At 49.2% G+C, this 15,818-nt stretch overlaps 1 protein-coding gene across 1 annotated transcript in view; it reads left to right on the top strand.

The window, feature by feature from the left end:
- AGBL4 (ATP/GTP binding protein like 4) overlaps positions 1 to 15,818 on the top strand; it is a 790,143-nt gene that overhangs the window by 364,054 nt on the left and 410,271 nt on the right. Inside the window, exon 3 of the mRNA XM_027837968.1 lies at positions 1,414 to 1,508. Within this exon, the coding sequence (XP_027693769.1) occupies positions 1,414 to 1,508 (95 nt within the window). The remainder of the gene's footprint in view (positions 1 to 1,413; positions 1,509 to 15,818) is intronic.

The raw sequence follows: 15,818 nt of genomic DNA, 5'->3' as shown, positions 1-15,818 counted from the left end.
CCACAAAAGAGAATCAGGAAGAATGAAAGAGAACATGTCAGAACAGATGCGGTTTTGTGATAAGAGTGTATAGACACTGCAGGTCACGTGGACAGAAGGATTAGAGGGACGAGGAATTCTGGAAACAGATTCTAAACCTGGCTCTAACTCAGGAAATGGTTGTCACAAAGAAATTCTGTTATGTGGATGTTCAGTTCAATCTACACTCACATATTTAATGCCTACTATGTTTAAGGCACTGTGCTAGGCTAAGACACAAAAAGTCCCTGCCCTCAAAGAGCTTACAGTCAACTAGGGGACAGAGGAAGGGTTACCATATGTAAACAGGTGAGTAAATTCTAAGTAGTTTAAGGAGAGAGAAAGAGAGAGAGAGAGATTGAGAGATTGAGAGATTGTGTTTACCAAAGTTCTTTTTCTACCAGAGTGGAGAATTGGTTGGGGGGCAGGGTCTAGTAAACTGTGTGTCTGTGTGTGTGAGTATACACATGTGTGTATATGTGTGTATATATATATATATATATATATATATATATATATATATATACACACACACAAAACGTACATAGATTTTTGATAACTACCTTTCATTATAATAGTTTTCTTTGCAATCCTATGTATTTTATTTTCTGTATAAAAAAGCAACAGCATGGTTCTAAGAAGGAATCAGTAGGTTTCATCAGACTACCAAAGAGAGGATGTGGGGGTCCATGACACACAAAAAGGCAAAGAACTCCTGCTCCAGAACCTCCCTGGCAGGTCAGCATCCAGAAAAGTGGACAGTTCACATTGTTAGGAAGTTTTTCCCGCTCCTCTGTGATGTTCCCCAATCACTCTTTGTACAGCTAGGTCCTAATTAAGGCAAATAAAGAATCTCATAAAGTGGTCCCCTGAATTAGAATTCCCACTATTTGGAGTTATAATGATGTAAAATGTGGTCATGGTTTCAGCCCAATGGAAATGCACCCTGCAATTCAAATAATGTGAACACTTTGGGGGATCCTTATTCGCGCTCTTGGGGCCTGACATGTGTAGGTTTCTGGGACCAAGTGGGACAAGTCTCACACTCACCCTCAGGACAGCCCTTCAGAAACATGTACGTTGCTATCGTCTTCCCCAGAAGTGTTCTTTTCCTGCACTCACAGAGCCAGTCAATCGCAGATACAGGATTCAAACCCCAGCTCATCATTACCTATTGGATTAAGTTGGGCACCTTTGAGGACTTGGTGGTAGAGTCCTGGCTATCTTTGGCAAGGCCCCAAAAACCAGGGGCAGGTTGGCCCGTCCCCATGAGCTGGAAAGGGCAGCTAGATGGCTAAAGGCACACAGGGTGGCTTTGTTAGTGCCTCATTAGCTGTTCTCTGCTCAAGACAGCATTCTAATCGGATCCATTTCCCCTCTCTCTTTCTCTCTCAGAGGGTGATTTTCAACATCGTTAACTTCAGCAAGACCAAAAGTCTCTACAGAGATGGGATGACCCCGATGGTGAAGTCTACCAGCCGCCCCAAATGGTGAGTTCCAGGCTCAAACCATCTTTTCTTGGTCCACGTCAGTAACCCTCAGGGCAGAATGTGCCACGTTTGGGGTAGTTGCCCCGCTGTTGTCCTACCAGCCTGCCTCTTGGCGTGATGTTGGTATTCTGCATCTTCTTTCTCTTGGTTGGGGGGTGGCATAAGCTTTCCCCGAGAGCCTTCGTGTGGAGGACTTGTCCCTCTGGACCTCCCAGGCTATTGCTGCTGGTTGATTTTGTTCTCCACAGGTTTTGTTTGCAGAGCTCGTAAGCTCTACATGTGGGTAAATGCTGTATTCAGTCACCTTCTCATTTCTTCCCCTAAGGAGGAATAACAGCTATTACTAAGAGATGAATGGAAGTTGTAATTGAAGAGAAAGAACCTGGCTGAAAAATGCACTATCCTCACTCTAAAGTTGGGTGTGCTTGTGGGCAAGGGTGATTCATCCCCCTGCTATGGCAGAGTTTGGGGGCTACTGACTTTGGGGAGTAGGGGGGAGTGCCTGGAAACAGCTGGTCGAGGTATGTCTGTGAGATGTAAAAATAGGAGGTTGGGCCCGATGATGTCAAACAGGTCGTTTGGGCTGTGAGCCTCGATGTTCTGGGTGGGCTTGTGTTTCTGTTTGTGCATCTGCTCCTGAGGAAGAGGCCATGGGACGGAGGGAACTTCCAGTGGGGGACTGGGGCTCTGGAGTGAGGCTTCAGGAAAAGGAGATGGGCATGAGGGAGGATGTTGAGAGCACAGCCCGGGAGGAACGGGCGCAGCGGCCTGGGCGGCTTCCTGCAGTGGGGGTTCTGGGAGGAGCTGAGGGGACGCATGCACTCTGATTTCGGTTCAGCCTCTTGGGTTTTTCAGACAGTCCTTCACTTGGGCAAGAGTTTGCACTTGCTCTCCTAAGCTCTTTCTTTTCTGTGCTGCTCTTTCCTCCAACACAACCTCCATGGGTCCTGGATGAGGAGGGTGGACTTGACCAGGTCTGTTCAGCCCTCGAGCTGTTCCATCGTGACCAGGGAAGTTCTGTGACTCGTCCAAGCTCCCATAGGTAATGGGCCGTAGGATTTCAGAGTTAGACCTGGAAGGGACCTTGGAGCTCCTCTTTTCCAACACACTCGTTTTACAAAAGCATAATAAGGACGCACGTGGACGACGTTCCTGTCCTGGTTCCTTGGTGGTACTATTCCTCTTCCCAGTGGTTCTGTCCGCGGGCAGTAGCTGGCTCCCCACTGTGCCCTGTGGCGCGGCAGCTGTTTAGAGAAGGGCCCGGGGATTAATGAGGCTTCTCTGTGGGCCGTGGTTCTTGCTGTGTAGAGCTTGAGCAGAGGAGGTGAGGAGGAATGGAGAACATGCGTGTACATACATGCATACTTAAATGCACACACACGTATATATTCATATGTGTGTTTTATACATATACATAACATGTATGTATGTGTGTGCATATATAAAAATGCACGGTGCCCCTGGGCCTGGGTACAGACTGCCCTTGATTCATGATCAGGATTCCCTGGTGGCCGTTAACAGTATTTGCACATTTTAAAGGTAGAACATGATTCTGGATGCTTTATGTCTGAATAGAGCAAGCCACAGTTATTAAAGTGCTGATGTAAAAGCCAAACTCTTTTCCTGAATGCGTGCTTTTCTGGATAGAGCCCAACTCACTTCACTGAGACTCTAGAAAAGCAGAGACTTGGGCCAGGTGGGAACCGCCAGCTGTGGGTGGGGACTTCTCTCCCCCAGCAGCTTGTGTCCCAGCTCCGCCCAGATGCTGAATCTCTCAGCCTCAAGTTTTTCATCTGTAAAATGGGGATGCTAATAGCACTTACTTCCTAGGCTTGTTAGGAGGATGAAGTGAAATCATATTTCTAAAGTGCTTTGTAGATCTTAAAAGGCCACAATAATAGCTAATAATTAACATCCATTAATTATTAACACTTGTTAGTTATTAGCAAGTTTCTCAGCCTTGGTCTCTCCACCCCTGGTGTGCTAATGGCACTTCCACACGTTTTGCACAGTGTGTCTCTTGATGTGTCCCAAGTGGCAGGGGGACACAGGTCCAAGGAGCTGTAGGGGCAGGCTAACAGGGGAGATACAGCACTGGATTCAGGCAATCGGCTTTGAGTCTTTCCGCCACTCTTCCTCTCTCTGAGACCTTGGACAAATTTACTCAACTGTGACTCGGGCCTCAGTTTACTTTGTTTCCTCCTCTGTAAAATGAAGGAATTGGCTTCTAGATCTCAATCTAAGCACCTTAGTTCTTTCAATATATCACAGTACTAAACCCCCACTGATGGAGAGGCTGCTAGGGGGCACCATAGGGCACAGAGCACTGGCTCTACAGTCAGGAAAACCCTAGTTCAAATCCAGCCTCAGACACTTCCTAGCTGTGGGATCCTGGGCAGGTCACATTACCTCTGTCTGCCTCAGTTTCCTACTCTGTAAAATAAGAATAATGATAGCTCCTATCTCCCTGGGTTGTTGTGGGGATCAAATGAGGTAACATGTAAAGCTTTCCAACTTTAAAGCGCTATAGAAATGCTAGCTATTATGACCTGTCTCCTTTTACCCAGTCAGTGGGCCTGTCAGCAAGCATTTATTAAGCACTTACTGTGTCCCAGGCACTGTGCTAAGGGCTGGGAATACAAATCCAAGCCAAAGGAAAGTTCTTGCCCTCTAAGAGCTTCTGTTGGAATGGGGACGACAGTACATACAAGGAAGCTACAGTGAGGGCTAGAGTAACTGAAATCAGGGCTTGGCAGAGGAGGCCAGAAGAGAGCAGCCTGTTGGGAAAGGGAGAGACCTGGGCCTGGGCCCCTCTTGGGAGGACCCTACACTTTTCTCATCAGATCCAGGGACCCCAGGCAAAGGGAGCCAGAGACTCGACCTTCCAAGATGGCGAGCGAGCCAAGTGATGCAGGGATTCAGAGCAGAGGTAACTGAACACTGCGGCAGTGCCCAGGAAATGAATGGGATAGGAAAGCTTGGGACGCCCAGGCTTACCTGGCTGCCAACGTCACCCCTCAGTGTGAGCACTCATGTCCCAGGGCAGTGCATGTGGCTGCCCAGTAGCCCCTCGGTCCCTCTCCTGGAAAGGTACAGATGCTCCAGTTCACTGTTGGGAGGGACCTCGCAGACCAGTCTGCTGAGCTCTCTTATCTGTCCCCCCACAGCCACCGCAGCTGCCAGGGCCACATGCCGAGCGTGAGCTCCTCACAGCCGTCATTCTCCATTCTACCACATACCTTGTAGGCCAGCGGGGTCACTGGAGTCTAGCATGGAGGACTGGGTGAAAAACCAGAGATATCAAGCCTGGCTTCTACCAGAGTCCTTTCCCAATCCCCCTCTGAGCTAGGCCTTCCCTGTGCCTGCTTGTTTGCCTGGTGTGGTCCACATTTGACTCTGAGCCCCTTGAGGGCAGGACCTATCTTCTGCTTTTCTTTGTATCTCTAGCACATAGCATAGTGCCTGGCACATGGTAAGTGCTGAATAAGTGCTTATCAACTGACTAATGGAGACGATCTGGGGCTGAGGACACGTGTTGGCTCACAAAGTTGGTTGTACATAGGAGGAAACTGAAGTGCATAGAGAGGAACCACTTCCCTAGGATCACAATTCAATGATCCTAGGAAGAGCAGCACATAAATGTGTGTGGGTGTGTGGGTGGGTGTCCATTTAAGGTTTGCAAAGCACTTTACACATCCCTTCCTAGTTAATCCTCACAATGGCCTTGGGGGGTGGCTGTAATCCTCGTTTGTCTGCGGAGGAAGCTGAGGCTAATGAGATTTCTGTGACTTGTCCAGAGCCACACAACTAGTGAGGTTTTCTGGCTTTATGTAGACCAATGAACAAAGCACCAGGCTTAGAGTCAGAGGAACTCACTTCAAATCCAGTCTCCTCCACTCCGTCCCTTTGTGACTGTGGACGAGGCCCTTCCCCTCTCTGGGATTGGTGTCCTTCGCACTAAGGTTGGGGGTTTGACCAAATGACTTCTGAAGGCCTCGAAGTCTCTGACCCTGTATGTGATTGCGGGTAAGGTACTTCTCATCTCTGGGTCTCAGTTTTCTCATCTGTAAAACTAGGGAGTTGGGTGAGATGACCTCTGAGAGCCTTCCAACTCTAGATTGAGGTCCCAGGGGGGCGTTCCCTCTCCTGATGCCAGCCACAGGCCCTCCACATCTCATCTGGAGCATTCCCAGGGGTTATTGTGCACTAGCTTCTCTCCTGGAGGCTAGATCTCTCCTTACCTAGGCTGGTCCTTGGACAGCTGAGTCACCAGGCTTCTGCTGGGTCTGTGTTCAAAGCCGTCCTGCTTGGCAGGACCTCTCAGAGTTGTCCCGTGCTGGCTAACGTCTCCTCCATCATGGGAGGGAGCCCCAAAGGGGGATGAGGTGGAACTTAGCACTTAGCCACAGAAGAAACACTCTCTTCTCTTGTGGCCTCATTCCTCTGAAGCACCAGGAAGTTACCTGTTACATGTAAATCTGTGATCTCAAAATAGCTACTAAATCTGTTAGCTGCTAACAATAGCTAGCTACCAAACTCCACAAATGGTGCTCCTTGCCTAATGGTATCACCTGCTGTCTCGAGGACTGGCAGCTTCTGGGCAGGTGGGCTCCAAAAGTAGGTTCGAGGGAATGGTGCATGCCGGGAGCAAATGTGCTCACCGCTGGCTTCAGGTGTTTGTGACAGGGAGCTCCTCCCTTGGTGCTGACCAAGGCAGAGTCACTGTCTTTGATGACAAGGACGGAGCTCACACAAGAGCGACTCAACTTCAGGAAAGCCTTTGCCTTGGTCTGAGAGCTGCCGTCGAGTGCATGGACACCTGAGGAGAAGGTGGGCTGCTCCAGTAGAAAAGTGAGCGATGACAGACAGGCAGGCAGGCAGGCAGGCTATGGGCTGTGTGAGTGCTGTGGGATGGCAGACAGAGTCAGCGGAAAGCCACCACAGCGTCAAGGGCAGATATACGGGGACAACCCGTGGTCAGAGGTGCCATGGAGCAAGCAGACGTTACTCAGACTCAAGGCTTTTTCAAAGGATCCCTCCAAGGGTCTTAAAGGGGGGCACTTTCTCCACCTAAAACCACGGAGTGTTAGAGCTTGAGGTGTTGAAAGGTAGAGTGGTCCCAACTCCCTGTGGAGTGTTCCCAATCTGAGGTGAAGGGAAAGAAGCTGGAGAAGGCCCCCCTTGCCTGGAGGGGCAGACATGCAGCAGCTGAAGGTGGGGTCTCAGAGCTGCTGCCCCTATGGCTCCCAGAGTCCATGTGACAATGGACATGTGATGGTGGTGATAAAAAAGAGGAAAAGGAAGAGAATGAAGCAAAGTGTAAGAGGAAGAAGAAAATGATGAAAATGGAGAAGCAAAAGATGGAGGCCATGATGAGGATAACTCATCCATTTACCACTTTGTAGTGTAGGTGTTCTCCCCAAACAGCCCTTTGAGGGTGGATTATGCAAGGTTAGAGCTAGGGTAACTTTGAGGGCAAGTTGTTCAAGTGTGGTCGTCCCTATTTTATGCGTGAGGACAGTGAGGCCCAGAGAGGTAAAATTATTTGCCCAAGTACACATTGCTGGTAGGTGATCCTAACCTTCCAATCTTGCTGCGTTCACTTCCCTGGCAACGCAGATGCAATGTTAGACCCAGGCCAGCCCCTGGGCATCCTCATTCTCTCAGAAACCTCCAGGAAATCACTGGGACTTGAAGGCCTCCTCAGTCTCCCTGCCTCCTCACTCTCTTCAGAATAGCATCGACTCAACCACTAATGGGTCACCTTCTCCCCACTGTTGTGGGTCATTTTCCATGGTGGTTCTTACAGGCTGAGTCAACCATAGGGAGACCGAGACCCCACCCTCAGGGGGGAAGCCTCAACTCCCTCCCATGTCTTGGGGGTCTTCCTGTTCCCATCCCTTGCTACTGGAGTTACAAGGGTGACTGTTATCATGGACTGAGACCCCTTCTTCTTGATCAGTAGATATGTCCGGTGGCCATTCAGAGGAGTGCTAGGTCATTCAGAGGGCTCTTTCCCTGACATTCCCAATGGGCTGCACCTCATTTGTTTGGCTTCTTCTGTAAACACTCCCTGGAAGTTCTGGGCACCATGTTTTATGAAGAACACAGACAGTGGTTTGGGAGGAAGCTGGTCCGTGCAGAGGACAGCAGTCACGATAGGTAGGAGGCTGGAAACAATGAAATTGGGCCAGATGGTTCAGGAAAGGTATCTGCCTCTCTTTAAAGGAATGTCTAGGGGAGGAGGCATTAGATTCATTTTTCTCAGTTAGAACTAGGAGCAGAGGATGGAAGTTTCAAGGAGGTAGATGTTGACCTCCTTCGGGGAAAAACCAAACCAAACCAGACAATTAGAGCCACCCCCAAGTGGAATGGGTGTATTGGGAATTAGGGCTTTAGAGCCTTGGGCCAAAGATGGGTCAGACACTTACTTACCATGCTGCTCAGATGAGGGCTCAGCAGACACCCTCAGAGGTCCCTCCCAACTGCTGTGATTCCAAGGACCAGCTGGCACCGGGCAGTGCTTGGAACCCCTTGAGCACAGCCGTAGGTATTACTGTCGTTATCACCCCCATGGTTGTGTTGGGCACTTGTATTGTTTGAGCTCCACGCCCACTGACGAAGCCTTCCCTGTGATGGACTGCTCACTTACTTCCTAGAGACAGTCCTTACCCATGTCACGGACATTGGCCAGGCTGCCAACCACCAGGGCATTCGTCCAGTGTGCGCCCCATTGGTCAGCTCTCTGTCTTTAGCCCACCTCCCCCTGTAGGCATGTGGGCTCTCTGAAGCTGTGCTCTGCTGGGGGCCGGCACCCATCTGCCCCTTCTTCTCCGTGCCATAGACAGGCCTGTCCTCTTTCTTGTCTCTTCATAGAATGGAACTTGCCTGGCTCAGTTTCCCCATCTTTTCCCATCCCCATCCCCATAAAACAAGGAGCTTCAGTTCACGTCTAAGATTCACAGCAGGGACTCAGGGCAGGCATGGTTGGCAGCCACCTTGGGAGCCACACTTCATGGAGAGAAATGAAAGACTTTTAAAAATGGATTTCCTCTCCCCCCCCCCCCATCCCATACTTCTTGTAATGATCCAAGTCATGGTGTTTTAGATCGGGGCTGCACCCATGGGCCTCGTCTGAGCTCTGCTAATGTACCTTGAAGCTTGGTCATTATGTGATCTTCCTGCCTGTGCAATTTTAGGCAAGTCATGCCCCTTCCCAGCCTCAGTTCCTCATCTGTGGAATGGGCACACTCATTTCTGCTTTGTCCCAATCACCAGGCTGTTATGAGGCTCTATTGGAAGATGAGTTTGACTTGTTTGTGGTGTTATAAAAGATCAAGTTATTGATATCAAGCACTCCCATTAGAGGGGGGTAACATGGTACGGTAGACAGAGGGCTGACTTGGAGTCAGGAAGAACCGTGTTACTGTGGACAGGTCACTGTACCAATCTGAGCTTCACTTGCTCATCTGTAAAATGGAGATATTAACTTTAACCTGGTTGGAGTGCTGATACAATAATGGGTGTGAAGGGCTTTGTAGACTTCAAAGTGCTTTGGAAATGCTGCTCACTCTGAGGTTCAAGCTCTTCTCTCGGGTTCTTCTCTTCTCTTCATCCTGGCACGGAACTGACTCTGGGACCTCCAAGGTTGAGTCCCCAGATGCTGCGCTCTCGCCAAGCCCAAGGCGTGAAAGACCCTGAGTACGGGCTTAGGGGTGGAGAAGATGGCTCCTGTCTGGGGCCCAGCCGAGAGTTAGAAGAGACCCCGTCAACCTTGAGTCCAACCCATACACAAAAATTATTCTCATCATAGCCTATCTGGCAAGTGGTGGTCCCAGATGTGTGGAGGCTTCCAAGGAGGGGGCCTCACTACCCCCTGAGGAACCTCCTTCCACTTTGGGACGGCTCCTGTTGTCGGAGAGTTGTTCGTTTGTCTTTCCTGACATCAAACCTACCTCTCCATCTGCAGTTTACCCCCTTTTGCTCCTGGTTCTGCCCTATGGGAACAGGCAGAACCAGGCTAGTCTCCTCCCGTCTGACAGTCATGTGAAGACAGCCTTGCGTCTCCTCTTCTCCAGGCTGAACATTCCCAGGAACATTCTTCTCATGGGACATGAGCTCAAGGACCTTTGCTGTCCTTGTGCCCCTGCTCTGGGCTCTCTCTGTCTCATCCACATCCTCAAAGCACTAGCTCCAGGGTGGCCTCAGGGAGCTCCAATGTTTTGGCAAAAGAAATTCAGGAATGTCAGCCATTGAGTTTCTGCAGGTGTTGCGATCTGCGCTGGTGAGGAGACTAGCCACTCTGCTAACAGGACCACGGAGCTTTGACGTGCTGGAGAACGGGCTTCACAATAGACAGTGATCTGTAGGGAGTCATAATGAAGCCCGTCGCCTTTGGGACATTTCTTTTAGTCAAGGAACAGTGAATGGAAGGTTCTTATGAAAGTATTCTGTGGACATAGGAAACACCCTTCTTCTCTTTCTGCAACCCTAGGACATGAGCACAGATCACGTTTTCATCAGTTAAAGCGAGGAAGTGCATGCAGAGGAAAGACCAGACACTGAGGGATAAGAGCAGCCATGCACCTTTACGTGTCCTTTCAGGGTTGGGGGCCTAGGGCTTTGCCAGCACCCTGGCACTGCATCTAATGGGCGGAGTCAGGAAAGGACATTTGATGGGAGCCAGGGATTCCAAGACGTAGAGGAGAGAGCGTGTTCCAGGAACGGGGGAAAGGAAGGCTGCAGGAAGGGAGGAGAGAAGGCCAAGTGGGCCATTGGGGTTGGAATGTAGGGTGCTGGATGCATTATAAAGAGCAGCGGGCCAGGAAAAGGAGGTGGTGGGAACCAGGTTGTGGGGGACTTGGTAGCCAGGATGAGGCATTCGTCTGTTGTTCTGGAGGCTTTCAAGAGTAACCTCAACAGGCCACCTCCCTAGGAAGATGATGCTGGCTGATCTGTTGGGGATCAGCTGGAGTGGAAGCAAGGAGCCTGATTGGAGGCTGTGGCCGGAGTCCAGGAAGAGGTGACCAGGGCCTGATTAGTCCATTCTCTGCATGTGAATAGACGCACATGAAGAGTGTGCTGTGGGCAACTGGATTTTGTGACTCATTAGACATGGGGGGTCGAGAGAGAGAGAGAGAGAGAGTGTTGAGGGTAACTGAAGTTGTAAACTTTAGTGATTGGCTCAGAATGGTGTTGTCCTTGACAGAAATGGGAAAAGTTTTGGGAGGGGTTGGTTCAGGTGGAAGATTTTTTTTAATTACATTTTTAAAAATTTTATTTTCAAATGAATATCCACCTTCTCTCCCTCTTATCCTCACAACCCCACCCCCAGCCCATTGATAAAGCAAGAAAAACAAGCCCCTGTTACAGTCAAGTGAAACAAATTCCCACATTGGTCATGTCTAAAAAACCATGTTTCAGCCTGCACTTTGAGTCTGTCACCTGTCTGACAGGAGGTCATGAGTCCTCTGGATAGTGGGATTGGTCATTTGTTGACCAGAGTTCTCAAGTCTTGCCAAGTTGTTTGTCTCTGTGACACTGTTGTTACTACATAAATCGTTCTCTTTGTTCGCTCACTTTACTTTGCATCAGTTCATACAAGTCTTCTCAGGTTTTTCTGAAACCACCCCCTTAATCATTTCTTGCAGTACAATAATATTCCATCACGTTCACTTACCACAACTTGTTCAGCCATTCCCCAGTTGATGGGCATCTCTCAGTTTCCAATTCTTGCCACCACAAAAAGAGCTGCTATAATATTTTGGTACATATGGGTCCTTTTCCTCTTTCTTTGATCTCTTTGGGGATGAAGTCTAGTAATGGTATCACTCAGTTGAAGAGTAGGCACAGCTTAAGAAATTTGGGGACGTAGTTCTAAATTGCTTTCCAGGATGGCTGGGACCAGTTTGGAGCTCCACCAACAGGGCATGAATGTACATGTTCTCCTGCAGCCCCTCCAGCATTTGGCATCTTCCTTTCCTGTCAACTCTGCCAACCTGATGGTGTGATGTGGAACCTCAGAGTTGTTTTAATGTGCATTTCACTAATTATTAGTCCTATGAGCATTCATATGGATGTGTCCAGTGGGCAGTGGTGATGTAGGATAGGAGTCAAGAGAAGGATGAGGTCCTCTCAAGAATAAGATAAAAGGTGGAGCTGATGAGGAGAGGGCTCAGGACAGGCTCTCGTTCAGGGGGTAGGAGATGGTTGATGACCCAGAAAGAGTGGGTGGGAGGAGAATAACAACAAATAGAGGTCACACGCACATGGTTTGCAGAGCACCTTACCTAAATTATCTCACCTGATCCTCTCATTTTATCCATCACTCAACTTCTCTCTGCCTCCGTTTCCTCGTCTGCCCTGATCTTAGCCTAGCTCCCCCAACTCTCAGCTGTCAAGTGTTCTGTAAACTGTAGAAATCTATCTGGACTGAGGTATTTTTCTTTTTGTCATCCTTACTCCTGTGATCAGGCATCTGGCCTAGAGCAGCAGCCAGGAAGCTTCCTAGGACTTATTTTTCTGTGATAAATGAGGCCGGCATAGAAGTGGACATTGGGAATTAAGGATGAATGATGGCCAGGGGGAAGGAGCGTCTCCCTGTGGAGTCTGTCTGCAGGGCAAGAGCTTCTGTCGTCTTTGACATGGGCCTGCGGGGCCCTGAGCGGCCATGGGTGCTCTTCCTTAAGGTCTGTTGTCTGGGCTGCATCAGGGGTTCCCTGATGCTTAGGATGCGCTTGGGGGCCATTGGAGTCCCCTCTAAAATGGTCCCATGTCCTGTGGGTCCCCTGGACCCAGCTTCATGAGGGCACACGGCCACTATCAGGCTGGCAGACTTAGTCCCCACACTGAGAACACCAACTCAGTGGTTTCCCGCCACCCCAGGAATCTGCCCTCCTTCCCTGTTAGTAATGACTTCATAACCTTTTGTATCCCTTTCTCTAGTATGCTTGTCTCGTAGTGTGGTGTAGCCCAATTACCTGTATTTGTGGCTTAGTCACCTTCTAGAGAAAAGATGGGGCTTCACCCGGAGACCAGAAAGTTCATAGGGTAGGACATTCTAGCTCTGTTCAGGTATCTGAAGGGCTGTCCTAGGCAGATGGGGCTGCCTTATTTGGCTTGGTGTGAGGGCAGAGATGATTTGGATGGGACGTGTCCAGCGGGCAGTGGTGATGTAGGATAGGAGTCAAGGGAAGGATGAGGTCCTCTCAAGAATAAGATAAAAGGTGGAGCTGGTGAGAAGAGGGCTCAGGACAGGCTCTTGTTCAAACAATTCTGTTCAATTCAATTGAAAACCCGTATTAAGTACTTACCACATGCCAGGCACTGTGCTACGTGTAGCGATGCCAGCTAACAGTGAGGGCTGTCCCAAGGTAGATACGCTGTCTCTGGAGATTGAGGGCACCCCCACAAGGTGTCTTTGAGCAGAGACTCAGGGAGCAGCTGCTCAGACATTCTGGAGCAGATTCAGGTTCAGGCCCTTCCTGAACCCGGCAGCTCTGAGAGTCTGTGATCAGCCTCTTGGTTTGTAGGGGGCTTCTAAGACCCCCGATTCTGCGTCACATAGTCCTGTCAAGCTGCATCTCTTCATTCTACTGGAGGGGCTGAGCCTACAGAATGCACTTCCCATCTGTCCATGTTGAATTTCATTTTAAGAGCCTAGATCTGAAGCCTCAAGGCCATCTTTTCCAATGGCTTCATTTTACAGGTGAAGAAACCAAGGCCCGGAGTCATACAGGTGGCATGAGTCAGAGGCAGGATTTGAACGTAGATCCTTTGATTCTAGGGCCGTTGCTCCTTTCATTGTCCCGGGGTGTAGGCAGAGTTCCCACTTCACACTGGAGCAAGATACACTCTTCTGTAGAGCTCCTGAAGTCCCTTTCAGTGCCAAGGTTCCTGGGCTCTCTCCCTGCAAGGGACTGAGGTCCTGACGGTGCCTTGTGGAAGACTCTGAGCTCGTGAGTCGTCTCATGGAACAGTGTGACCAATCGGCAGGCATCATAGACTGGGAGTCAGGGGGCCTACATTCAAGTTTTAATTTTGCTCCTTGTTTTAGTACTATTGACATTTTAGGGCCAGCATATGGGTGATGCATGCAGTAAAATCAAATGGCTATTTGTCAAGAGTCTGCATGTATAGTGACATGTCAGCTCATGATCCTGCCCATCATTTGAGACCCAGGTCCAGTGTTTTCCTCTGTGAAGCCTTCCCAGATCTCTCTGAGTTGAATGCAATCTATGTGGTCATCAGGAGAGCATTTTGGACAGTTTGGACCATGCTTCGTTTTGTTTTGGAGTCATTATTATATGTCCTATGGCACTAAGTAGGTCAGGACTCTGTGGCAGGAGGGGCTGTGTCGATCCAGTCCTTCAGCCCTGAGAACAAAGCCTTGAACATAGTAGGGATTTAATAAATAAGCACTGAGTTACATTGATGTCATCACCTGAGCCGTTGAGAAGACCCTGGAGCCTTGCCTTGCTCTGTGTGTCGGGGGGATGTCCCTGATCCTGGTGGTGCTCCAGGTTAGAGCTGGTGCTTGCCATGCTCTGTCTTGCCTCCAGTCCCCTCCACCAGCAGATTTTCTTCTAGTGTTTCTAGGCTGAGCAGCAATGTTTCTTTGGCACCAGTTCCTCCTCTCTCCTGCAGCCTGGCATCTACCCAGCAAACCAACCGGCTCTCAGGGTGGAGGGGCTCTCAAGGGAGGCTGTAGTCAGCCCTCTCCAGCTGTAGACAGCGGTGAGGCCAGCCTCTGTCCCTGGGCTGCGGAACTGCTTACTCTGTCATTGCCACAGACCTGACTTGAGTGGCCCAAAGGGCTTGGACCTGGAAGCTGGATCACAGTGTGGACGGGGTGACCAGCTGTAGCCAGGGCCAAGCTCCTAGGGGCAAGGAGGGGTGGCAGCTAAGGAAGGCAATTGTGATCATACTGCATCTCATGGAATGATGTATTATCCCATGAAATCAATGAACTTTATCATACATAGGTAATATAATATGCCAATATTAACATATTGTAAAGTAACAATAGAGAGTACGTGATTTTTTTGATAAGAGAGTTGGGACTGGACTTACGATTTCACTCTTTTAGGGAATTTCCTGGTGAGGAAAATCCCTGTATGAGTGAAGGTTGGCACTTTCTCTTCCACTTGGATATTATTTAAACTGACCAGGAAAAATGTGGGCTGTCCATGACATGAGGATAAGGGATGACAAAATACTCCTCTGGTATCTTTGCCTTGTCAAGAGACCTGGGGTAAAGCTGCCAATATGGAGGTGAGCCCCTTATGGAGGATTAAGGGGGGAACAGAGGACAAGAGCCACCCAGGATCAGATTGCATGGATGGAGACTGCCCATGTCCATGAGGTCACAGATCCAGCCATCATAAACACCTCCATTTTTAATTTAAAGCCCATCTTTAAAGCCCTGAGGCCCCTCCCTATCTCTTGTCTTCCTATCCAGTCCTTCCCCCCTTCCCCATACACACATTCTCTCCAGTCAAGCCGTACTAGCCAACCTATGTTCAAACTCAGTGCTCTGTCCCTTTGTGCTGGCTGTTCCCCATCTCTGGAACGTTCTGTCCTCCCCTCTGCCTCTTAGAATCCCTGTCTTCATCGAAGACTGTTTAAATGCCACCTTCTTCCGAGGCCTTTCCAAGTTCTCTCCCTTCTGCCAGTGCCTTACCCTCTAAGGTTGCCTTCGATTGATTCAGTCTGTATCTGTGTGTATCCGTGTATGTGTTGGCTGTCCCATTAGAATGTGAGCTTCTGTTACTGTGTTGTAAGAAGTGATCAACACGGTCAATGCAGAGAAGCCTGGGAAGACTTCCATGGGCTGCTGTAAAGTAAAGGAAGCAGGACCAAGAAACTATATACAATAAATACAGCAATGACAATAGAAAGAATAACACGCGTGAGAAAATAGAAAATGAGTGTCTTGAAAGTGTGAAGAGACAGGGAAATGCGCCCACTCCTTTGTAGGAGTGGAAGGAGATGTCCACAAGAATGCAACATTGTAGTTATAGCAGACATTTTCTTTTCTTTTCTTTTCTTTTCTTTTCTTTTCTTTTCTTTTCTTTTCTTTTCTTTTCTTTTTTTGCTTTTTTGGTGAGGCAGTCGGGACTAAGTGACTTGCCCAGGGTCATACAGCTAGTAAGTGTCACGTATCTGAGACTGTATTTGAACTCACCGTCCTCCTGACTCCAAGGCCAGAGCTCTATCCACTGCACCACCTAGCTGCCGCATATCAGACGTTTTCAAGGTTTCTACTGGTTTTGCTAATTTCCCCCCTCTTCCTCTGCCTTTTTTCTTTTT

This window comes from Vombatus ursinus, unplaced genomic scaffold, assembly GCF_900497805.2.
Source record: "Vombatus ursinus unplaced genomic scaffold, bare-nosed wombat genome assembly UNPS02014825.1, whole genome shotgun sequence".
NCBI classification, from domain to species: Eukaryota; Metazoa; Chordata; class Mammalia; order Diprotodontia; family Vombatidae; genus Vombatus; species Vombatus ursinus.
This window is presented reverse-complemented; position numbering and strand designations above follow the sequence as displayed.